The sequence below is a fragment of the Mobula birostris genome, chromosome 3 (assembly GCF_030028105.1).
Source record: "Mobula birostris isolate sMobBir1 chromosome 3, sMobBir1.hap1, whole genome shotgun sequence".
Classification (NCBI taxonomy): Eukaryota; Metazoa; Chordata; class Chondrichthyes; order Myliobatiformes; family Myliobatidae; genus Mobula; species Mobula birostris.
The window spans coordinates 9,937,686-9,963,803 of record NC_092372.1 but is presented as its reverse complement, the minus strand read 5'-3'; the positions used below and the strand labels follow the sequence as shown (position 1 = coordinate 9,963,803).

Genomic DNA, 26,118 nt, shown 5'->3' with positions numbered 1-26,118 from the left:
CAATCCTGAGATCTTTTTTTTAAAACAATAGAGCTTTTAAAGACAAGGAAGGCTATCAAAGCTTGCAGCAGAACCTGGACCAGCTGGAAAAATGGGCTGAAAATAGCAGATGGTATTTAATGCAGATGAGTGTGAGGTGTTGTACTTTTGGAGGAGCAACCAGACTTGGAATTACATGGTGAACAATAGGGCACTGAGGAGAGTGGCAGAATAGAGGGATCTGGGAATACAGATCCTTGAAAGTGGTGTCATAGTTAGGGTGGTAAAAGGAACTATTGACACATTGGCTCTCATAAACCAAAGTATTGAGTACAGGAGTTCGGTATGTTATGTTGAGGTTGTATAAGACATTGTTGAGGCCAAATTGGGAATATTGTGTGCAGTTCTGGTCACCTACCTACAGAAAGGATATTAATAAGATTGAAAGAGTACAGAGAAAATTTACTAGGATTTTGCTGGGACTTCAGGACCCAAGACATAGGGAAAAGTTGAACAGTTAAGGTCTTTATTCTCTTTGAGTGTTGGAGAATGAGGGGTGATCTTATAGTTGTATACAAAATTATGAGGGGTATAAAAAATTATAGAGGTATGAGGGGTAGAGATAAGGTAAATGCAAGCATGCATGCAGGCTTTTTTTTCCCCTTGAAGTTGGGTGAGACTAGAACCAGAGGTCATAGTTTAAGGGTGAAAGGTGAAATATCGAAGAGGAACCTGAGGGGGAATTTGTTTACTCAGAGGGTGGCACAAATGTGGAACAAGTTGCTGGCAGAAGTGGTGCATGCGGGTTCGACTGCAACACTTAAGAGAAGTGCAGATAGGTACATGGATGGGAGGGGTATGGAGGGCTATATTCCAGGAGTGTGTGAATGGGATGAGGCCAAATCACAGTTAAGTATGAACTAGATGGACCGAAGGGCCTGTTTCTGTGCTGTATTGCTCTATGATTTGATGATTCTATGACTCCTATGATTCTATGACTATGACAGCAGAGCAATACACTGCATAATAACCTGGGCTTCATAAACTATTTACAGTTTCAAATTAAAATACAATTTTTTTATTATCAACAAACAATTTCAAGCCCAGTGGACCTGCTATTCCTGGAAATTTCCCATTGTGCCACGGATACCCTGACTTTGATCTCCAATGACACCTGAGCATAGATATAATCCCGGAAGAGAGGCCGGCGGTTGGCTCTGGGGGACTGCATGCCACCTGGACCCACCGTGGCCAGGCTCAAGAGCAAACTGACCAGGACAATCCCCTGCGGCCCACCCGCCTCTGAACCAGATGACCTCCTTCTTCACTTCTGAACTTTTGGACCATTAAAACACCAGGATCCAATAACGTTTAGGGACCACCAGGCCAGCTGGGGCAGGAAGGTTAGTCTGAGAGTTTACAGCTTGCTTTAATAAGATTATTGCTTTTCTTTCTGGCACTTAAACAGAGTGCAATTCAAGATCATTGTCATTCAACCACAGACATATATACACTTAAACTGGGGCCAAGCTGCAAAACACAGTACATACAGTCACACACAGAACATATAGTTATGGCCCAGCACATACAGACACAAGATAATATTTGCATGTCCCTGAGTGACGTGGCCTGGAGATTGACAGGTTGACATAAAGTGCGAGGTGCATGGTTATGTAAGACAGTATAATGTTACTGGCGCAGTTGCAATAAAACAAGCAGTCATACAATACTGTGCAAAAGTCTTAGGCACATAGATAGCGCCAGGGTGTTGCAGACTTTTGCACAGTACTGTACCAACTTTATGTATTGCACTGGACAGATATGGGTCTCTATTGTGGACTGAGGATGGAAAGGGGTCAGGGAGAGAGGAATCATGGTTGCGGAGAGGGGAGGAAGCTGGAGGCACTAGAGAGACATTCTGTAATGACCAATAAATCAATTATTTGGAAGCAAATGACCTTGCCTGGTATCTCAGGGATGGGTGTGACTGCACCCGTGCCACCCCCCTGCCCTGGTACCCCTCCTCTGCCACCTGTCCAACACCCCTCTTGCAGAGCTCCACTCTCACCATTCCCAACATCTTTTGCTCCCACCAGGTTTACAAACTTGCTCTTTGCTCCAAGATGGCAAATACAATGGTGTAAAACCTTAAGCACCCTCGCTATACATATGCACCTAATACATCGGCAAAGTACCCTATGATATGTGAAGTAGCAGCAATAAAAGAGGAAGAGTAATGACTGCAGGATGAGAGTGTGTTTGAGAGTAGGGGAGTTGGATGTGGGTGATGGCAGGGCATTCAGACAGGGTGTGCATCTGTGTTGCTGGCAGTTTGATTCACCTTCGTTTGTACGTAGGCTAATTTATCTAACAGGAAGCAAACTGTTCTTCCATTTGATGCCAACTTTGAAATGGTCCAGCAAAGATGGTAGCATGGTAATAAAGTGTAACCAGAACTTGAGGAGCAGCCCTTTCCAAGTATGATTTTACTTGTTTAAACTGAAACCCCTTTTCCTCCTGATCATTTTGACCATAAGACAGAGTAGAATTAGACCATTCAGCAAATTGATTCCTTTCCACCATCCAATCACGGTTGATTTATTTTCTCTCCTAGACCACAGACTACAAGACACAGGGGCAGAATTAGGCCATTTGGCTCATCGAGTCTGCTCCACCATTCAATCATGGCTGATCCTTTTTCCCCTTCCTCAGCCCCACTCCCTGGTCTTCTCCCTTTAACCTTTGATGCCATGGCCAATCAAGAACCTATCAATCTCCACCTAAGATACACCCAATGACCTGGCCTCCACAGCTGCCTGCGTTAAGAAATTCTACAAATTCACCACCTTCTGGCTAAAGAAATTTCTCTGCGTCTCTGCTTTAAATGGACGCCCCTCTAACCTGAGGTGTGCCCTCTTGTCCTAGACTCCCCCACCATAGCAAACATCCTTTCCACATCTACTCTGTCTAGGCCTTTCAACATTCAAAAGATTTCAATGAAATTGCTCCCTCATCCTTCTAAATGCCAGTGAGTACAAGCCCACAGATATCAAATGTTCCTTATATGATAACCCTTTCGTTCCCAGAATCACCTTGCGAACCTCCTCTGAACCCTCTCCAATGCCAGCACATCTTTTCTCAGATAAGGAGACCAAAATGTTCACAATACTCAAGTTGAGGGCTCACCAGTAGCCTATAAAGCCTTATTCAGTGATATAAAGCGATATTCAGTGACTTGGAAATTTTCTTGTACCCATCTCCTGACTTGTGCTTTTCAATAACCTATTTGTGGAGTTGCTTGGAGTGTTCTTTTGTCTTCATGATGTAGTTTTTGCCAGAATATTGACTCACCAGCAGTTGGACCTTCCAGATACATGTGTATTTTTTACCACAGCACTTGAAACACCTTGACTACACACAAGTGCTTTCTATTTAATTAATGATGTGACTTCTAAAACCAAATCAGTGATGTTTGGTGTGTCATATTAAAGAAGGGTAAATAATTACGCAATCAATTATTTTGTGTTTCATATTTGAAATAATTTAGACCCCTTTGTAGAGATCTTTATTCACTTTGACACGAAAGAGTCTTTTTCTGTTGATCAGTGTTAAAAAAGTCAAATTAAATCCACTGTGATTCACTGTTGTAAAACAATAAACCATGAAAACTTCAAATGTGGGTGGGTGAATACTTTTCATAGGCACCACAGGAGCAGAATTAGGCCATTTGTCCCATCGCCTCTGCCCCACAATGTCATCATGGCTGATCCATTTTCCCCTTCAGGCCCAATCTTCCCCTTACCCTTGTATCCCTTCATGTCCGGACTAATCAACAATTTCTTAACCTCTGCCTTAAACATACCCAGTGACTTGGCCACCACAGCTGCCTGTGGCAATGAACTCCACAGGATTCACCACTCTCTGGCTAAAAAAAAATCCCTCTTCATCTCTATTCTGAGGCTGTGTCCTCTGGTCCTGGACTCTCCCACCATTGGAAACACCCTCTCCACATGCACTCTATCAAGGCCTTTCAAAATCTGATAGGTTTCAATGAGGTCACCCCTCATCCTTCTGAAGTCTAGTGAGTAGAGGCCCAGAGCCATCAAACTCTCTTCATAGCTTTTAAATACTGGAATCACTTTTGTAAACCTCAGTTCAGAGTCCCTCTATTCAGAGGCTGTGTCCTCTATCAAAAATTTAAATAATAAACAGGATTTAAAGTCCTGATGAAGAGTCTCAGCCCAAAACATTGACTATTTATTCCTCTCTCCCATAGATGCTGCCTAACCTGCTGAGATCCTCAAGCATTTTGTTGCTCTGGATTTCCAGCATTTGCAGAGTCTCTTGTGTGCCATATATGCAGACTTGCTAACCGATTTCTGAATCCACTGACATTTTCCAGTCAATGAATTGAATAGGATGCCAACTGCATTCTCTACATGAAGTCCAGTGGCAGAGGATGGTCAGAAGATCCCATGGAGATTTCCCTGTGGAAAACTGCTCAGTCACTCAATGGAGCCTCTTAATTCAGTACAAGTTTCACCGAAGTAAGCCAAGGTATGAGTAAAATGACAGCTTCAACAGGCAGCACAAGCAAGTGATGCATTTAGAGTCATAGAGTCATACAACACTACAGCACAGAAACAGGCCCTTCAGCTCATCTAGTCCATGACAAACTATTCATCTAACTAGTCCCATCGACCTCCGCCTATATTATAGCCCTCCACACTCCATATCCATGTACTTCTCTTTAATATTGAAATTGAACCCAAATTCACCACCTCCACTGCCATGGACTCCTTCTGAAGGGTCTCGGCCCAAACGTCAACTGTTTACTCTTTTGAACAGATGCTGCCTGGCCTGTTGAGTTCCTCCAGAATTTTGTGCGTGTTGCTTAGATTTCCAGCATCTGCAGATTTTCTCTTGTTTATGGCAGCTCGTTCCACATTCTCTCCACCCTTGGAGTGAGGAAGATCACCCTCATGTTCCCCTTGAACATTTCACCTTCCACCCTTAACCCATGACCTCTAGTTCTAGTGCCTTCCAACCCCAGTGATACAAGAACTAGAGCCTGCTTGCATTTCTCCTACCCGAAACCCTCATAATTTTGTATACCTCTATCTAATCTCCTCTCATTCTCCTGCACTCCGGGGAATAAATTTCTAATCTATTCAACCTTTCCCTATAACTCAGATGCTCAAATCAAGGCAATATCCATGTAAATTTTCTCTGCACTCTTTCAATCTTATTGATATCTTTCCTATAGGTAGGTAACTATGTGGGCACGTGGTCAAGTGGTTAAGGTTTTGGACTAGCGACCTGAAGGTCATGAGTTCGAGCCCCAGCCAAGGCAACATGTGTCCTTGACGAAAGGCACTTAATCACACATTGCTCTGCGACGGCACTGGTGCCAAGCTGTATGGGTCCTTTCCTTGGACAACGTTGGTGTCGTGGAGAGGGGAGACTTGCAGCATGGGCAACTGCTGGTCTTCCATACAACCTTGCCCAGGCCTGCGCCCTGGAGAGTGAAGACTTTCCAGGCGCAGATCCATGGTCTCGCAAGACTAATGGATGCCTTAAAAAAAAGGTAGGTAACTAAAACTGTACACAATACTCCAAGTTAGGCCTCACCAACTTCTTTTATAACTTCAGCATGGCATCCCAACTCCTGTACTCAATACTTTGATTTATGAAGGCCAATGTCCTAAACACTCTCTTTTTGATCTTATATACCTGTGACATTACTTTCAAAGAATTATGAATCTGTATTCCCAGATCCCTCTGTTCTAACATAATCCACAGTTCCCTACTGTATTTCACTGTAGGTTTTGATGCTTTGATGCACATGTGACAAATAAAGCTAATCTTTATCTTTAGGGATATAAAATCATGAAGGGCAAAGATAAGGTGGGTGGTCCCAATCTTACTCCCATTGTAGGCGAGAATAAAACTATAAAAGTTGGAATCAAGATGTCGTAGCGATTAGCATGACGCTACTACGGTGCCTTGGTTCTTCAGGTTGTCATAGCCAGGGATGGTAGTGGGGATAAGCTCCCTATAAAGTTCTCCAACAGCTCTGACAACCAAGTCCAGCTTTTGTTCTTCACGTGTGGCTTAGCTACTAGCCCCGGCAGAAGTGTTTCTACTGACAAGAGAAGGGGCAAAGGCGGACTACTGGCACCTCAAAACCAGTTGCTTTGGGCAGGTGGGGCTCAACAGCCTTGGATGGCAGCCCGTCTAGGAGAAGGAAAACTCTGATTTTAAACCTCTGCTGCCTTGCGGCCATACCAGCCCATGGGAAAGGCTTTGGGAGGAAACCCCGAGGAAGAAATCTGGAGCCGGGGTCCCTAAGGCAGTTTGACATTGTTTACAACTTTACTCTGACAATCTCTGCGATGACACTGGTGCCAAGCTGTATCGGTGCTTGCCCTTCCCTTGGACTACATCAGTGATGTGGAGAGGGGGAACCCACTGCATGGGCAACAGCTGGTTCTTCAAATCTTCCTGCCCAGCCTTGCACCCTGGAGAGGACACAGTCCACCAGATGCACCAGCTCATGATCCCCTGCGACTGATGGCTGCTTACTACTACTACAGTGCCAAAGATCACCAAATGATGGTTCAATTACCACTGCTGCATGTAAGGAGTTTGTGAGGTAGTGTTCACGGGTTCAATGCCCATTCAGAAATCAGAGGGCAGAGGGGAAGTTGCTGTTCCTGAGTCATTGAGTGTGTGCCATCAGTCTCCTGTACCTTCTCCCTGATGGTAGCAATGAGGAAAGGCATGCCCTGGGTGATGGCCAGACTTAGTGATAGACACTGCCTTTGTGAGGCATTTCTCCTTGAAGATTTCCTATATACTATGGAGGCTAGTGGCCATCATCGAGCTGACTAAGTTTACAACTTTCTGTAGCTTATTTCCATCCTGTGCAGTTGCCCCCCACACTCCAATATCCAATACCAGACTGTGATGCAGCCCGTCAGAATGCTCGCCATGGTACATCTGTACAAATTTGCGAGCGTATTTGCTGACATACCAAATCTCCTCAAGCTCCTGATGAAATATACTCATGCCTTCTGCGAGCTTCTGAGCACTCCAGTTTCCTCTGGCATTCCAAACACGTAAGGCTAAGGTTAGTGAGTTGTGGGCGTGCTATGTTGGTGCTGAAAGCATGGCAACACCTCCAGGCTGCTCAGTGCAAGACACGCTCATTTCGGCTGGTTGTGAATGATCCATTTCACTGGATATTTCGATGTACATGTGACAAATAAAGCTACTCTTTATTCTATCTCTTTTGACCTCTGGCACCACAGCCCAGTCCCTCATGGGTAAAGCCCTCCCAACCATTGACCACATCTATATGAAATGCTGCTGCAGGAAAGCAGCACCCATCAACAGAGAACCCCACCACGCAGGTCATGCTCTCTCCTCACTGCTGCCATCAAGAGAAGGTACAGGAGCCTCAGGACCTGTACCACCAGGCCCAGGAAGAGTTACTACCCCTAAACCATCAGGCTGTTGAACCAAAGGGGATAATTTCACTTTATTTCACCTCATTTTCAAGGACTCTTCATCTCATGTTCTCGATCCTTAGTGCTTATTTATTTATATTATAGCTTGTTCTTCTTACATTTGCACAATTTGTTGTCTCCTGCACTCTGGTTGAATGTCCAAGTTGGGTGGTCTTTCATTGATGGTACAGGCAGTTTAAGTGGTTTTGCATGGACTAGATAGGTTGAAGGGCCTGTCGATGGGCTATACTTTTCTATGACTCTGCGACTCGATGATTCTGCTATAGTTATTATTCTATAGTGTTGGCATGTGGCCAAGTGGTTAAGGCTTTGGTCTAGTGATCTGAAAGTCACTAGTTCGAGCCTCAGCTGAGGCAACGTGTTGTGTCCTTGAGCAAGGCACTTAACCACACATTGCTCTGCGACAACACTGATGCCAAGCTGTATCGGCCCTAGTGTCCTTCCCTTGGACAACATCGGTGGTGTGGAGAGGGGAGACTTGCAGCATGGGCAACTGTCGGTCTTCCATACGACCTTGCCCGGGCCTGCGTCCTGGAAAACCTTCCAAGGCGCAAATCCATGGACTCACGAGACTAACAGATGCCTATTATTATTATTATTCTAATAGATTTCAGAATCAGAATGAGAATCAGGTTTATTATGTGTCATGAAATTTGTTAACTTAGCAGCAGCAGTTCAATGAAATACATGATATGGAAGAAGAAAAAAATTATAATATAAATAAATACATAAATAAATAACAGTATACGTATATTGAATAGATTAAAAATAGTGCAAAAAACAGAAATAATACATATTTTAAAGGTGAGGTCGCGTTCATGGGTTCAATGTCCATTTAGGATTCGGATGGCAGAGGGGAAGAAGCTGTTCTTGAATTGTTGAGTGTGTGTCTTCAGGCTTCTGTACCTCCTACTTGATGGTAACAGTGAGAAAAAGGCATGCCCTGGGTGCTGGAAGTCCTTAATAATGAACGCTGCCTTTCTGAGACACCGCTCCCTGAAGACGTCCTGGGTACTTTGTAGGCAAGTACCCAAGATGGAGCTGACTAGACTTACAACCCTCTGCAGCTTCTTTCGGCCCTGTGCAGTAGCCCCTTTATACCAGACAGAGATGCAGCCTGTCAGAATGCCCTCTACTGTACAACTATAGAAGTTTTTGAGTGTATTTGCTGACATGTCAAATCTCTTCAAACTCCTAATAAAGTATAGCCGCTGTCTTGCCTTCTTTATAACTACATCAATATGTTGGGACCAGGTTAGATCCTCAGAGATCTTGACACCCAGGAACTTGAAACTGCTCACTCTCTCTACTTCTGATCCCTCTATGAGGATTGGGATGTGTTCCTTCGTCTTACCCTTCCCTGAAGTCCACAATCAGCTCTTTCGTCTATCAGAGTTGTATATGGTGACATACATGCACTTTGATAATAAAATTTACTTTGCTGTTTGAGAATGGTAACATTTGTTTGGAAGCTCTACCAACTATACATTCACCTCAATTCTGTTGAACTATATGACGTGAAAAAATATCTCTAGTCCTTCAGTGTTACCCAGTCTAATTCCTAAACTCGCTCCCTAACAGAACTTCAAACAAAAAGAACTTCAGCAATTCAAGAAGATAATCTTCGTCTTTAAGAAGAAGGTATAGCCTGCAAGCAAGAAGAGAAAGGCTTAAAGGGAACCTAGGAAGCAAGTTTTTCACCGTGGTGGGCATATGGAATATGTTGCCAGAGAAAGTGGTAGCGGTGGAGCCATCACAATCTTTATAAGATATCGGGACAGGTACAGTAATGTGGACTTTTGCACGGAACTCTTGTAATTTTATGTATTGCACTGTACTGCTGTTGCAAAAAAGCAAATTACATGAGATACGTGAATGATGATAAACCTGATACTGATATGGGTCTCTATTGTGGATTGAGAATGGGAGGGGGGCAGGGAGGGGGGAATCATGGTTGGGAAAAGGGGAAGGGAAGGGGGAGGGAGCGGGAAGCACCCTCAGACATTCTGTATTTCAGGTGTGTGTGTGTAAGATTATTGCACAGTACTGTACGTACTGTAGATAGGAAAGGTTTAGAGGGCTATGGACCAAATGCAGATATATTGGAGTTACTCAGGTAAACATCTCTTGGACAGCATAGCGAATTTGGGCTGAAGGGTGAGTTTCTGTGCTGTATAACTCCATAGCTACAAGAGGGGTCAAACACAAGTAACCAATGTGACAAGAAGTGGAAAGTTATTATTTTTTTATTTTATATTCCTGTCCCTTTAAACCAAGAATGGTTTCTGCTGTCATGTTCTGTAATGGTTAGATAAGGTCTAATAACATCTTATTGAAAAGACAACATTTCGCAAAGTTACTTTATGTGGAATACAGAGAATAAACTGAGGTAATCAGATTGAAATTTCATTATCTTTCTCTGAAAACTAGACCCCCTTATCATCCAGTTACTTCATGGTGAACGTTTTAATCTCTCGATACAAAACATTCATAGACATTTGTATTTCTATGCTTCGGATGATTACTTTGAAAAAGAGGATCTGTATATAAGCTTTTAAATTGATTAAATCAATGGTCACTGTGGTTACTTTTACATACTTCCATACGGATCACTGATATCTACTGGTAATCCTCCCAGCATCTATAGGCAATCACTTTCACAGAATACACCATTCAAATGGATTACAGTCTCATGCAGAGACTTGGTATTTGAACTTACACTACACAGAATAACATAATTACGCTATAGGGAATTGCAAGGATATCATAATCAACAGGATTTCTGTACAATAAGACTTTTATATTGGGCATCCAAATGTACAGTATAAGAGTTACAACAATAAAAAAATCAATTTCTATTCAGCCAAAAAACTGGGATATTTGATAAAGTCCTGATTAGGATGATATTTTTCAGCCTGGTTCAACACAAGAAAAAATCAGATTTCTATTTGGCTTTTCAGCAAAGATTCCTCAACTTCATGTTTATTAATGTTTCATAACATGTAAAACCCAGATGGACAGATTGAAAATGGAAAGTGGAACTTCATTTGACAAGATGTGCACTTAAAGCTAATTCTGAGATTCCTTAGACACAACAATATATTCAGAATCAGAATCAAGTTTATAGTCACTGACATATGTTGTGAAATTTATTGTTTTGGGTCGGCAGTGCAGTACAACCAGAGGCCGTTCAACAAAGGGGAGAAACTACACTCACTGCTTCATCCATTGAGATGCTCCCACAATCAATGATCTCATTGTAAGGACTCTTCATCTTGTTATTTCATGTTCCCGTTATTGATCGTTATTTACTTACATTTGCATTTGCACAAGTTGTTGTCTTCTGCACTCCAGCTGGTCTTTTGTTGATCTTGTTTTAGTTACTATTCCACAGATTTGCTGAGTGTGCCCACAGGAAAATGAATCTCAGGGTATGTACGGTGACATATACGTACTTCGATAATAAATTTACTTTGCTCTTTGAACACGGTACAAGTTATGGGAAGAAGGCAGGAGAATGGGGCTGAGAAGGATAATAAATTAGCTATGATAGAATAGCAAAGCAGACTCGATGGGCCAAATGGCCTAATCTTGCTCCTATGTCTTATGGTCTTGTGGTCTTATGGAAGTGAGATCTAAATGAAATACTAACTCCTGCTTTTATTTTTTTTATTTTCTTAAAGGGGCAGAAGATACAAAAGGACATACGATCATGTTCAAGGACAGCTTCTATCCCACTGTAAATAGACACTTAGAAACATAGAAAACCTACAGCACAATACAGGCCCTTCGGCCCACAAAGCTGTGCTGAGCATGTCCCTACCTTAGAACTACCTAGGCTTACCCATGGCCCTCTATTTTTCTAAGCTCCATGTATCCATCCAGAAGTCTCTTAAAAGACCCTATCAGTTCTGCCTCCACCACCGCCGCCAGCAGCCCATTCCATGCACTCACCACTCTCTGCATAAAAAACTTACTCCTGACAGCTCCTCTGTACCTACTTCCAAGCACCTTAAAACTATGCCCTCTTGTGCTAGCCATTTCAGCCCTGGGGAAAAGCCTCTGACTATCCACACGATCAATGTCTCTCATTTTCTTATACACCTCTATCCGGTCACCTCTCATCCTCCGTCGCTCCAAGGAAAAAAGGCCAAGTTCACTCAACCTATTCTCATAAGGCATGCTCCCCAATCCAGGCAACATCCTTGTAAATGTCCTCTGCACCCTTTATATGGTTTCTACATCCTTCCTGTAGTGAGGTGACCAGAACTGAGCACAGTACTCCAAGTGGGGTCTGACCAAGGTCCTATATAGCTGCAACATTACCTCTCGGCTCTTAAACTCAATCCCACGATTGATGAAGGCCAATGCACCATATGCCTTCTCAACCACAGAGTCAATCTACGTACCAGCTTTGAGTGTCCGATGCATTCTGACCCCAAGATCCCTCTGATCTTCCACTGCCAAGAGTCTTAATGCTATATTCCACTATCATATTTGACCTACCAAAATGAAGCACCTCACACTTATCTGGGTTGAACTCCATCTGCCACTGCTCAGCCCAGTTTCACATCCTATCAATGTCCTGCTGTAACCCTTGACAGCCCTTCACACTATCCATTGCACCCCCAAGATTTCTGTCATCAGCAAATTTACTAACCCATTCCTCCACTTCCTCATCCAGGGCATTTCTGAAAATCACAAAGAGTAGGGGTCTCAGAACATTTCCCTGAGGCACACCACTGGTCACCAGCCTCCATGCAGAATATGACCTGTCTACAACCACTCTTTGCCTTCTGTAGGCAAGCCAGTTCTGGATTCACAAAGCAATGTCTCCTTGCAACCCATGCCTCCGTACTCTCTCAATAAGCCTGGCATGGGGTACCTTATCAAATGCCTTGCTGAAATCCATATACACTACATCTACTGCTCTTCCTTCATCAATGTGTTTGAATGGATCTCTTCCACAATAAGATGCATTTTGGCCTCCCGTCTGTGTGTTTGGGTTTCAGTCATACCGCTGTCTGTAAGGGGTTTGCACACTCTCCCCGTGACCATGTGAGTTTCTTTGAGATGCTCTGGTTTCCTCCCGCATTCCAAAGTATGGGTTAGGGTAGTAAGTGGTGGGCATGCTATGTTACATGGAGACACCTGTGGACTCTTCGCAGCGTATCTCGGACTGTGTTTGTCATTGACACGAACAACACATTTCAATGTATATTTGACAAATAAACTCAATGTTACATTGATCTGACAATCTACCTCATTCCGATCTTGCAGCCTTCCTGCCACCAAGGACGTAGATACAGAAAGTGCTGGGAAAGGGCCAGTAACATCACGAAGGATCCCACCCACCCTGCTCATGGACTGTTCGTCTCACTCCCATCAGGGAGGAGGCCACGTAGCATCCACGCCAGGATCACCAGACTCAAAAACAGTTACTTTCCCCGAGCAGTAAGGTTGATCAACACCTCCACCCACTAACCACCCCTTCACACCCCAACCACCACTACTTTATCACTTCCTGCCAGCCACCTTATGTACAGATACTCCTGTGCCTAGCATTATTTTATGTCAATCTATATACGTAAGCTATCTTATGTATTTACATTTATTAAGTCTTTAATATTGTGATCTTTACCTTATTGTGTTTAATTTGTGCTGCATCGGATCCAGAATAACAATTATTTTAATCTCCTTTGCACTTGTGTACTGGAAATTATATTAAATAATCTTCAATCTTTATCATTTACTTACACTCAGTGTAGTTTTTCTGTAGTTGTTACACTTTATTCTGCATTGTTACTGTTTTACCTTGTTCCACCTCAATACACTGTGTGAACAGTGGCAAGACAGGCTTTTCACTCACTGCATCGTGGTTCGTGCGACTGTAATAACAAAACTGTTACCAATTTTGACCTGAGTTCTGTAAAGTACCAAGCATATAACTCAGCTTTATCAGGTTTTGAGAGAGTTTACAACTGTCTCCTTTACTTACGTTCAGGCTGAGTAGCAACTTTAATTGATTGTGAACTCTGCCCCGGTCCAAAATCATTGTAGGCTACGATCCGAAATGCATATGTTTCTTCTGGCTTCAAATTCCCAACAGTAAGCTGCAAGTCTCCATACTGTGAAGTGTTTAAAGCACGCTCCCTGAATTCAAGAAAAGAAAGAGTGAAACTCTGCTGCTGAATATTGAAATCTCCCATCAGGGAGGAGGCTACGTAGTATCCACACCGAGACCACCAGATTCAAAAGCAGTAACCTTCCCCAAGTAGTGAGATTGGTCAACAGCTTCACCCACTAACTCACCTCTCCACAATCCCAACCACCACTACTTTATCATTTCCTGACAGTCACCTTATGTACAGTCTTGTACCTAGTGTGTCTTTATGGACATATATTCAATGTACATAAGCAACCTTATGTATTTATACAGTACTGTAAAAAGTCTTAGGCACACGTATAAATAGCTAGGGTGCCTAGGACTTTTGTGCTATGCTGCAGAAATTTTATGTATTGCACTATACTGCTGCCACAAGAAATCAAATTTCCTGACAAATGTGAGTGATGATAACCTGATTCTGATGTGGGTCTCTATCATGGACTGATAGGGAAGGGGGCAGGAAGAGAAGAATCATAGTTGGGAAAAGGGGAAGGGAGAGGAGGGTGTGGGAAGCAACAGAGAGACATTCTTTAATGATCAATAAACCATTTGTTTAGAATCAAATGACCTTGCTTGGTGTCTCTGGGTTGGCTGTGTCTGCACCTGCACCACCCCATGCCCCTGGCACTCCTTCTCTGCCACCCGTCCCACACCCCTACCGTGGCACTCCACCCTCACTATTCCCAATATCTTCTGCTCCCAACCAGATTTACAAATTCGCTCTCTGTTCCTTGTTAACAAATACAGTACTGAGTAAAAGTGTTTGGCACCCTAGCTGTGTATATATGCCCAAGACTTTGCACAGTATTGTCTATAATAAGTTTTTTATTATTATTGTGGTCTTTATCTTTTTGAGTGTTTTTTGTGTTACATTGGATACAGAATAACAATTATTTAGTTCTGCATTACACTTGTGTACAGGAAATGATATTAAACAATTTGAATCTTGAATCTCAATACACACCATGGAAATAAGACACACTAATGTCTCCATGTAATATTTCACAACAAGTCTGATTAGACAGACAACTCTGAACAGCAAGGAAAGAATCAAAGCTTGTACATAGTCGCATGAGATATCCTTAAGATCTATGTAATAGCTTTCGGATCTTTGTCAGCAGCAGTTTAACTGAATCAGTGGTAATCATGTTCTGTTGTGTTAAAATGATGTACTAGCCTTCCCAATTGAGTACTTTTAAGCACCCCTGGGTATCTCTATTTCCTCCAGGCAATATTCAATACTCTTTCTCCTCACTATACCTCAGCCGTGAAAATCTCAATTGACATGTCTGTATCTGTTCTTAAAGGGGATGAAGAGAAATAAAATATTAGACACTCAAAAATTAATAGAGACAATAGAAATAATGGAAAGGAAAATTAATAAATGTATTAAACATAAGGGCAACACATGAAAAAAAATGCTGAAGGAACTCGGCAGGTTAGACATCAGCAATGGAGAGGAACGACGTTTCAGGCCGAGACCCTTCTTCAGGACTGGAATGGGAGGGGGAAGATACCTGAATGAAACGGTAGGAAGAGAGGGAAGGAGGACTAGCCAGAACAGGAGTTCCCAAACTTTTTTTTTATGCCATGGACCGGTACCATTAAAGCAAAGGGTCAATGGACCTCAGGTTGGGGTCTCCTGAGCTGGAAGCTGATAGGTGAAGCCAGGTGGGTGCAAAGGTTAAAGAGCTGGACAGGAAGGAATCTGATACGAGAGGAAAGTGGACCATAGGAGAAGGGGAAGGAGGAGGGGACCCAGGGGGAAATGATAGGCAGGTGAGCGGAAGAGGTAGGAGACCAGAGTGGGGAATGGAAGAGGGAAGGGGAAGGGGAAAAGATAAAAATGAGAAAAAAAACTATTACTTTAAGGAGAAGTGTCTCAAACACTTATGGAGAGGAATGAACAGTCAACGTCTTGGGCTGAAACCCTTCATCAGGGTCTTGGGCCGAAACAGCAACAGTTCATGCTGCCTCATCTCCCAAGTTCCTTCAGAACTTGTATTGGCTCCTACAGACAATAAAGGCTTCTAAAATTATTAAAAAAATGAGAAATTTCAAATGCTCAAAATCAAACTCAAAGTGACCTAGAAATTCATCTCAGCCCTAAACTTGTTATATAGAGGTATCGCTGTGTTTACTAGTCTATAGCTACAAGTGAGACCCTGGGAGTGGAGATAGAACCAAGCCGGAACTCAAATTAAATGTTCATTCAATAAAACCACATAGCCAAGGTCAACAGAACAACCACAGCACATTTATTTTAATGGTTATGAAGAACATTTGAGATATTGACAGGAACAATGAGCAATCAGGGAAAGCCAGCCTGGCATTGGTTGTTTTCAAGATTCCAGATTGTTAAATATCATTTCCAGTACACAAGTGTAAAAAAGAACAAAATAGTTGTGCCTTCAGAACCGATGTAGCACGAAAGAAACACAATAAAATAAAGACTATAATAATAATAAAAAATATATAAATATATAAGACAGTTTATATACATAAATTGTTTTTATGTACATAAAAGGCACAGGAGTGTCTGTACATAAGAAGACTGACAGGAAATGATAAAGGAGTGCTGGTCGGGGGTGTGGAGGGGTGGGTTAGTGGGTGGAGGTGTTGATCAGCCTTACTGCTTGGGGAAAGTAACTGTTTTTGAGTCTGGTGGTCCCAACAGGCATCACACAGAAAAGAATTACATGGGAACATCTCTCATCTGGCACTATGATAAACAAGCCTTGATCACTGAAATGCCAAATGACTGTTTACTTCTGGCTTTTTCTGTGTTCATTTTGCAGAAATGTGATGTACCATCACTGTTACAACTGATTACATTTTTCCCTCCTAATCCCACACTTACAGCAGTTTGTAGGAGTGATAATATGTTTGGTGGCAAAGTTCCAGCAAATAATTATATTTACCGCCTTGCAAAAGCTTCTAAGTAGCGCAAGGTTTTTCCAAAATATGTTACAATGCATAATTAGCCAGCTTCAGGGAAACAACGAATTACCCAAGATTTCTATTCTGAATCAGGGGATTAATAATAAACAATGAAATCTTGTTTATTTATATTGCTTAACTGGAAAATTGCTCGTAACTAGCAATAAATCATACTAAGAGCTCAACAGCCTCTCTTTGGATCTTTTGCATATGTATAAACAATATTATAGCACGGTTCAACGTAAATGATGGCTGCATTTTTAAATTAAGTATCAAGGGTGCAATGCTGCGGCTTTATAAGGCATTGGTCAGACCACACTTGGAGTACTGTAAGCAGCTTTGGACCTGTTACCCAACAAAGGATGTGCTGGCATTGAAGAGAGCCCAGAGGAGGTTCACGAGGACGATCCCAGGAATGAAAGGTTCAGAGTATTTGAAGTATTGATTGTTCTGGCCTGTACTCACAGGAGTTTAGAAGGATGACAGGAGATCTCATTGAAAACCGGCAAAAATTGAAAGGCCTAGATGGATAGGCATGGTGAGGATGTTTCCTATAGCCAGAGAATCTCAGACCAGAGGGCACAGCCTCAGAATACAAGATCTTCCCCTAAAACAGAGATGAGGATAAACTTCTTTAGCCAGAGGGTGTTGAATTTGTGGAATTCATTGCCACAGATGGCTGTGGAGACCAAGTCATTTACGCGACAGTGAGAGGGGTGAAGGATAAATGCGTGGCTGAGGGATTGGAGCAGGGGGCAGGGATTCAAGTTTTTGGATCATTGGGACGTCTTTTGGCACAGGTGTGACCTGTACAAAAAAGGACGGGTTACACTTGAATCCTAGGGGGACCAATATCCTGGCAGGGAGATTTGCGAGGGCAACTGAGGTGACTTTAAACTATAATGGTTGTGGGAGTGGCAGACTAGGAGAGAGGAGGTTAGTTCACAACAGGGGGATGGGAACAAGTGCAGAGAGACAGAGGGGTGTAAAATGAGGGTAGAAGCAAAAAGTAGTAAGGTAAAAAGTAAAAGTGGCAGGCTGGCAAATCCAGGGCAAAAATCAAAAAGGGCCACTTTTCAACATAATTGTATAAGGGCTAGGAATGTTGTAAAAGCAAGCCTGAAGGCTTTGTGTGTCAATGCAAGGAGCATTCGTAACAAGGTGGATGAATTAAAAGTGCAGATTGTTATTAATGAATATGATATAGTTGGGATCACAGAGACATGGCTCCAGGGTGACCAAGGATGGGAGCTCAACATTCAGGAATATTCAATATTCAGGAGGGATAGACATGAAAGAAAAGGAGGTGGGGTAGCATTGCTGGTTAGAGAGGAGATTAACGCAATAGAAAGGAAGGACATTAGCCGGGAGGATGTGGAATCGATATAGGTAGAGCTGCATAACACTAAGGGGCAGAAAATTGGGTACAGTTTTGTTCCACTAATCTAAGGAAAGACATTCTTGCCATAGAGGGAGTACAAAGAAGGTTCACCAGATTGATTCCTGGGACGGCAGGACTTTCATATGATGAAAAACTGGATTGACTAGGCTTATACTCTCTGGAATTCAGAAGATTGAGTGGGGATCTTATTGAAATGTATAAAATCCTAAAGGGATTGGACAGGCTAGATGCAGGAAGATTGTTCCCGATGTTGGGGAAGTCCAGAATGAGGGGTCACCGTTTGAGGATAAAGGGGAAGCCTTTTAGGACTGAGATTAGGAAAAACTTCTTCACACAGAGAGTGGTGATTCTGTGGAATTCTCCGCCACAGGAAACAGTTGAGGCCAGTTCATTGGCTATATTTAAGAGGGAGTTAGATATGGCCCTTGTGGCTAAAGGGATCAAAGGGTATGGAGGGAAGGCTGGTACAGGGTTCTGAGTTGGATGATCAGCCATAATCATACTGAATGGCGGTGCAAGCTTGAAGGGCCGAATGGCCTTCTCCTGCACCTATTTTCTATGTTTCTATGTTTCTATATTTAAAGCGGAGGTTGACAGGTTCTTGATTCATAGGTACGTCAAAGGTTACAGGGAGAAGGCAAGAGAATTGGGTTGAGAGGGATAATAAATCAGCCATAATGCAATGGTGGAACAGACACAATGGGCTGAATGGCCTAATTCTACTCCAATGGTTTATGGTCTTATGGTCTTACAGTTAGCAATAGCACATTGTGGAATGCTTTTGTGTAAAGGCTGCCAGAAAATTTCATGCAAACTCTTTAACTCAATTAAATAAGGTCATAAGAAATAGGAGCAGGAGTAGGCAATCTGGCCCATTGAGCCTGCTCTGCCATCCAATTAGATCGTGGTTGATCAGTCCATGGACTCATCTCCACCTACCTGCCTTTTCCCCACAATCTATAATTCTCCTATTATGCGAAAATCCATCCAAATGTCTTAAATATATTTACTGAGGTAGCCTCCACAGCTTCATTGGGCAGAGAATTCCACAGATAAATAAAATGAGGGTTTAATGGAAAAAGTGGGAAGATGCGAATTAGAGTCAAAGAGTCACAGAAACAGGACCTTCATACACAATGTCTACGCTAGCAATCTATGCTAGCATATGCTAGCTATGTCTATACTCAGCCCATTTATCACCTTATTACACTGGCTTTCTGATAAGTAGTTGTAGCAAATTTGGAAAAAAAAACATACTGTATACTGTATGTCGATCCCTTAAGATAATCATAGCCAGAGGTGAGGATGAGCTTCCACTACCAATTAAATTTTTGCAATGCCATGCATCTCAAATAGCCTCTGACTACTAAGTCCAGCTCCTAGCCTTCACATGTGGCTAAGCCTGGCAGAACCAACAGGAGAAGGGACAAAGGTGGGTTACAGTCATTTCGGGCACGGGGGCTCATCAGCTGTAGTTGGCAGCTCAATTAGGAGAAGAAAGACTGTGATCTCAAACCTCCACCGCCTTGCGACTACACCCACTCATGGGGAAGGCTTCGGGAATAAACACCGAGGGAAAAATCTAGAGCTGAAGTTCCTCAGGCAATCCTACGCTGAATTCAACAATGACTGTCAATTCCTGCAATGCTGCTGGTGCCAAAATGTATCGGCCTCTGCCGTTCCTTTGGATTCATCAGCTGCACGGAGAGGGGGAGCCTGCTGCAAGGGCAACAGCTTGGTATTCGTATTGTACCGCCCTGACTTGCATACTAGCTTGTGTATTACGTAGACAGCTGGGACACAACATTCATGGCCGACCCCAACCAATGAAGGGCCAAACTCAGACTGAAGGTGTTGAGTCACCTGAAGGCCACATATCAGATGGACAGGACAGCTCAAATACCTGGGGATCCTGCGGGTGCATGGAAGCCACGATCAGGACACAAGGCACATCCTCTGTCGGCCCTTTTTCCTTGGAGCGACGGAGGATGAGAGGTGACCTGATAGAGGTGTATAAGATGATGAGAGGCATTAATCATGTGGATAGTCAAAGGCTTTTTCCTAGGGCTGGAAGGCAAGCACGAGAGGGCACAGTTTTGAGATGCTTGGGAGTAGGTACAGAGGAGATGTCAGGGGTAAGTTTTTTACGCAGAGAGTGGTGAGTGTGTGGAATGGGCTGCCGGCAACGGTGGTGGAGGTGGATAGGATAGGGTCTTTTAAGAGACTCCTGGACAGGTACATGGAGCTCAGAAAAATAGAGGGCTGTGGATAACCTTAGGTAATTTCTAAGGTAAGGACATATTCATCACAGCTTTGTGGGCCGAAAGGCCTGTATTGTGCTGTAGGGTTTCAATGTTTCTAAGGCTGCAATATCCAAGTACCTCCAAAGAGTGAGATAGGTCCTAAAAAGCCAGTTAAATGGGAAGAACAAGATCAGAACCATCAACACATTCACTCTACCAGTCATCAGATATACTGCCTCAATAGCGTGCTGGCCAAGGAATGAACTGGAAGCTGCTGACATTGATACTCAGAAACTACTAACAATACATGGAGAACTCCATCTAAAGTCCAACGTCGAGTGACTGTACACCTGCCAGAATAGAGGAGGTGGGGGTTTGGAAGTGTCAAGACCACAGTCCTTGGAAGAAATGTGGAACATCCATGAGTATGTCAGGAAGATAGCCCCCAAGGATGACCTGCTAGGAGAATACCTCAGGCAGCAGGCAGGGGGCATGGAAATGTAAGTGGGTGAAGCAGAGCCAGAGGACCAGAGGCCACGGCCGGACAAACCACTGCACGGGATGTCCCATCGCCAGATAGCAGAGGCGTCTGACATTGTGAAGTCCCACCAAAGGCTGGAAATGGCAGGGCTGAGGGGCTGCTCATGGCTGCACAAGACCAGGCGCTGAGCACAAGAGCAATGGAAGAAGGGGTCTATCACACCAGACAAGACCCAAGATGCAGACTGTGCAAGGAATCCGCTGAAACCATCCAGCAGGGTGCAGGATACAGGGAGGGACAGCATACACTGAACGGCAGAACCAAGCTGCAGGAACTGTGCACAGGAACATCTGCGCTGAGTATGGATTGGACACTCCCAAGTCCAAATGGGAAACACCCGAGAAGGCAGTGGAGAATGACAGAGCTGAGATTCCGTGGAACTTCCAAATACTGACCGATCAGCAGGTACTGGCCAACCAACCAGACATAGTAATACTGGACAAGGAACAGAAGAAGGCAATTGTAATAAATGTGGCAATCCTAAACAACAGTAACATCAGGAAGAAAGAACATAAGAGGCTGGAGAAACACCAGGGCTTGAAGGAGCAGATAGAAAGGATGTGGAAGGTTAAAGCCCGAGTAAACCCGGTGGTGATAGGAGCACTTGGAGCTGTGACACCTGGACCAGGAGAGTGGCTCCAACAAATCCCCGGAACAACATCTGGGATCTCAGTCCAGAGAGCGCACTACTAGGAACAGCAAGGAATCAGTGCTGAATCCTCAAGCTGCCAGGCCTCTGGCAGAGCAGCTGAGATTGAGGAAAAAATACACACACACACACACACACACACACACACACACACACACACACACACAGTATTTGTCAACATGGAGTGCAGAGTGAGTCACAGGAGGGGTGTGGGACAGGTGGCAGAGAAGAAGTGTCAATGGCAGGGGTGGTGTGGGTACAGACACACCCAAAACCCAATCCTGAGACATCAAGCAAGGTTATTTGATCTGTAACAATTAGTTTATTGATCATTACAGAATGTCCCTCTGGTGCTTCCCACTTTCTCCCTTCTCCCTTCCTGTTTTCCCAACCATGATTCCCCTCTCCCTGCCCCCTTCCCACTCTCAGTCCACTATATGGACCCATATCATAACTCACATATGTCATGAAATCTGTTTATTTTTGTGTCAGCATTACAGTGTAATACCTAAAATTACTACAGGACTATACAACGTTCTTAGGCAACCTAAGACTTTGGCATAATACTGTATAAATACGTAAGTTGGCTTATATACATAGATTGTATGTCCATAAAGTGACGCTAGGCACAGGAGTGTCTGTACATAAAGTGACTGACAGGAAATAGTCATAGTCATAGTCATACTTTATTGATCCCGGGGGAAATTGGTTTTTATTACAGTTGCACCATAAATAGTTAAATAGTAATCTGTAAATTATGCCAGTAAATTATGAAATAAGTCCAGGACCAGCCTATTGGCTCAGGGTGTCTGACCCTCCAAGGGAGGAGTTGTAAAGTTTGATGGCCACAGGCAGGAATGACTTCCTATGACGCTCTGTGCCGCATCTCGGTGGAATGAGTCTCTGACTGAATGTACTCCTGTGCCCACCCAGTACATTATGTAGTGGATGGGAGACATTGTCCAAGATGGCATGCAACTTAGACAGCATCCCCTTTTCAGACACCACCAAGAGAGAGTCCAGTTCCATCCCCACAACATCACTGGCCTTACAAATGAGTTTGCTGATTCTGTTTGTGTCTGCTACCGTCAGCCTGCTGCCCCAGCACACAACAGCAAACATGATAGCACTGGCCACCACAGACTCGTAGAACATCCTCAGCATCATCCGGCAGATGTTAAAGGACCTCAGTCTCCTCAGGAAATAGAGACAGCTAAGTGATAAAGTCGTGGTGTTCGGGGATGTGAAGGAGTGGGTTAGTGGGTGGAGGTGTTGATCAGCCTTAAATAATAAAAAATAGTGAGGTAGAATCCATGGGGGGGTTCATTGTCCATTGATGTGAGGATGGAGAGGAAGAAGAAGCCATTACTAACACATTGAGTGTGGATCTTCAGACTCCTGCACTCCCTTCCTGACAGTAGTGAAATAATCACAATAACAAGGAACAAATGAAAAGGAACGAAGTGAGCTGGGGAGAAAAGCACAGGTTAAAAGAAACAAAGATGTGGCGCAAAATTGTAGACAGTAAATTAACATTAATGCATTGATTAATGACACAAATTAATTGTCTTGACCAGAGAGGAATATTAGGAGTGCACCAGAGACACCAGCCACAGAAAAAAAATATGATTGAAATACAAAACTGAAGATGGATTGGTTGAGAACTTAAGGCTACACAGATGAATTATTAAGGAAGAAGAAAACACAGTAATGCTTAGAAAATTACTCTCACTGCCTCGGTAAAGTAGTCAGCGTAAACAACAACCCCAGCTACCTTAGACATTTCCTCTTCACCCCTCTCCCGTAGGGATGGATCCTGCTGCTGTCTGTAAGGAGTTTGGACATTCTCCCTGTGATTGCGTCGGTTTCCTCTGGATGACCCAGTTTTCTCCCAGGGTCCAAAGACACACCGGTTGGTAGTTTAATTAACACATATAAAAGTTGCTGGTGAATGCAGCAGCCCAGGCAGCATCTCTAGGAAGAGGTGCAGTCGACGTTTCAGGCCGAGACCCTTCGTCAGGACTAATTCCTAAGGGATTCTACAGATATGTTAAGAGCCAAAGGATTGCAAGGGACAAAGTGGGTCCTCTGGAAGATCAGATTGGTAATCTATGTTTGGAGTCAAAAGAAATGGGGAAGATCTCTTACTAACTCTTCCTTCAGTTAGTCCTGACACAGGGTCTCGGACTGAAACGTCGACTGCACCTCTTCCTAGAGATGCTGCCTGGCCTGCTGCGTTCACCAGCAACTTTTATGTGTGTTGCTTGAATTTCCAGCATTCTGCAGAATTCCTGTTGTTTGGTAGTTTAATTGGTCATTGTAAATTGCCCCGTGATTAGGCTAGGGTAGGGGTTCCTAATCTTTTTTTATGTTATTTACCAGTACCATTAAGAAAGGGGTCCATGGGCACCGGGTTGGGAACCCCTGGGCTAGGGATAAATTGGGGTTGCTGAGTGACACAGCTCGAAAAGGCAGAAGGGCCTTTTCCCAGAGAGACAGAGAAACAGAGAGATGGAGAGATAGAGATAGAGAGATATAGACAGGCAGAGTGAGAGGGATAGAGATAAAGACAGAGATTATAGAGAGACAAAAAGACTGAAAGCACATACCACCAGGTTCACGGGCAGCTTCTACCCCACTGTTATAAGACTATTGAATGGTTCTTTAGTATGATAAAATGGGCTTGTGACCTTTCACCCTACTCTATTGTGATCTTGCGCCATGTTGTCTGCTTGTACTGTAGTTTCTCTGTAGCTGTTACACATTGTTATTGTTTTCCTCCTTCTCCCTCACTGCATTATTGAAATGATTTGATCTGAACGAGCAGTAATCAAGACAAGTTGTTCACTGTATCTCAGTACATATAACAATAATAAACCAATTCCAATCCCAGTTCCAATGGGACATTCTAAGTAAGCATATCCAATTTGATTTAAGGGCAGTGTCTGTGTACATTTTCACTTGGCACGTACCTGTTAACACCTTCCCTGGCAAAGTAAACGGTGTAGGCCTGGATACTTCCATGCGTCTCGACAGGTGGACGCCAGCTGAGTCGGACAAAGCGGCTGGAGACCAGGACGGGCACCACGTCACGAGGGGCAGAGGGAAGGACACTGAAGCTCGGTAAGGCTGAGGATTGAGGAGGAGAGGAACTGGTCAGTATGGGAGGTAGGCACAAAATTCTCAGTGTGGGGACTGACAGGACAGCCAGGGTTTGGGAATGAGCCATGTCAGCATTGGGTTGGAAAGTGCACATTAAATAACAAAATGTGAACCAACAGGAAAGGAAAAACAAGAGAAAATTGGAAAAAAGAACTGATAATTTCAGAAAACATAAGAATTTAGCACTTAATATCTACAATAAAACAATTAATCGTCACACAGTAATAACAGAAGAGAATACATACAGAATGATTATAAACCATCTACCTGAGACCATAAGATGTAGGAGTAGAATTAGGCTATTCGGCCCATTGTGTCTGCTCCACCATTTCTTTAAGGCTGATCCATTTCCCTCTCATCCTCATTCTGTGATTCTGTGTCCTCTCCCCGTATCCTTTCATGCCCTGACTAATCAAGAACTTATCAACCTCCGCCTTAAATGCACCCAAATGACATGGCCTCCGCAGCTGCCTGTGGCAATGAATTCCACAGAGTCTTCACTCCCTGGCTAAATAAATTCTTCTTCATCTCTGTTGTAAATGGATGTCCCTCTTGAGGCTGTGCCCTTTGGTCCTACCTTGTTATGATCCTGCAACTTATCAGTTACCTGTTTTAGAAGAAAGCAGTATCCAACACCCATATCCACCATTGCCCTCAGCATTCTTATTTTCCTGACTGGGTTGCATCACGGTCTGGTATGGAAACACCAATGCCCAAGAACGGAAAAGTGGATACAGCCCAATCAGTCACAGGAAAAGCACTCTCCACCATTGAGCTGACCTACAAGGACCCCCAACATCCAGGCCATGCACTCTCCTCAATAATACTATCAGGAAGGAGGTACAGGAGCCTCAGGTTCCACACCACCAGGTTCAGGAACAGTTATTTTCCTCTCAACCATCAGGGTTCTGAACCAGTGTAGTTAACTTCACTCACCTCAACACTGAAATGATTCTACCTATGGGCTCACTTCCAAGGATTTGACAATTCATATTCTCTGTCTTTACTTTTTTTATTATTTGTACAACATGTCTTCTTTTGCACATCTCCTGCTTGTCACTCTTTGTTATTTATTATTTTCATAAATTATATTGCATTTCTTTATTTTCCTATAAATGCCTGCAAGAAAATGAATCTCAGTGTAGTATATGGTAACATATACTGTATATACTTTGATAATAAATTTACTTTGACTATAATTGTTATTGTTTTACCTTATTTTACCTCAGTGCACTGTGTAATTATTTGATCTGTATGAACAGTATGCAAGACAAACTTTTCACTGTATCTTGGTACCTATGACAATAATAAATCGAACCCGCATTCACCACTTCTGCTGGCGACTCATTCCACACTGTCACCACTCTCTGAGCAAAGAAGTGCTCCATCAGGTCCCCCTTAAACATTTCACCTTTCGCAATTCAAAATCAGATTCAGAATCAGGTGTAGCACCTGCTTAGCCCCCCAATCAGGGTCATGATGTAAAGCCATGGGAGAAGGTGAT

The 26,118-nt window shown here is 43.4% G+C and overlaps 1 protein-coding gene across 1 annotated transcript in view; it reads right to left on the bottom strand.

Moving 5' to 3' along the window:
• Nucleotides 1-26,118, bottom strand: part of dcc (DCC netrin 1 receptor) — a 1,002,879-nt gene that overhangs the window by 365,123 nt on the left and 611,638 nt on the right. Inside the window, exons 8-9 of the mRNA XM_072252112.1 lie at nt 24,425-24,581; nt 13,510-13,664 (exon numbers count right to left, since the gene is read on the bottom strand). Coding sequence (XP_072108213.1) covers nt 13,510-13,664; nt 24,425-24,581 — 312 coding nt within the window. The remainder of the gene's footprint in view (nt 1-13,509; nt 13,665-24,424; nt 24,582-26,118) is intronic.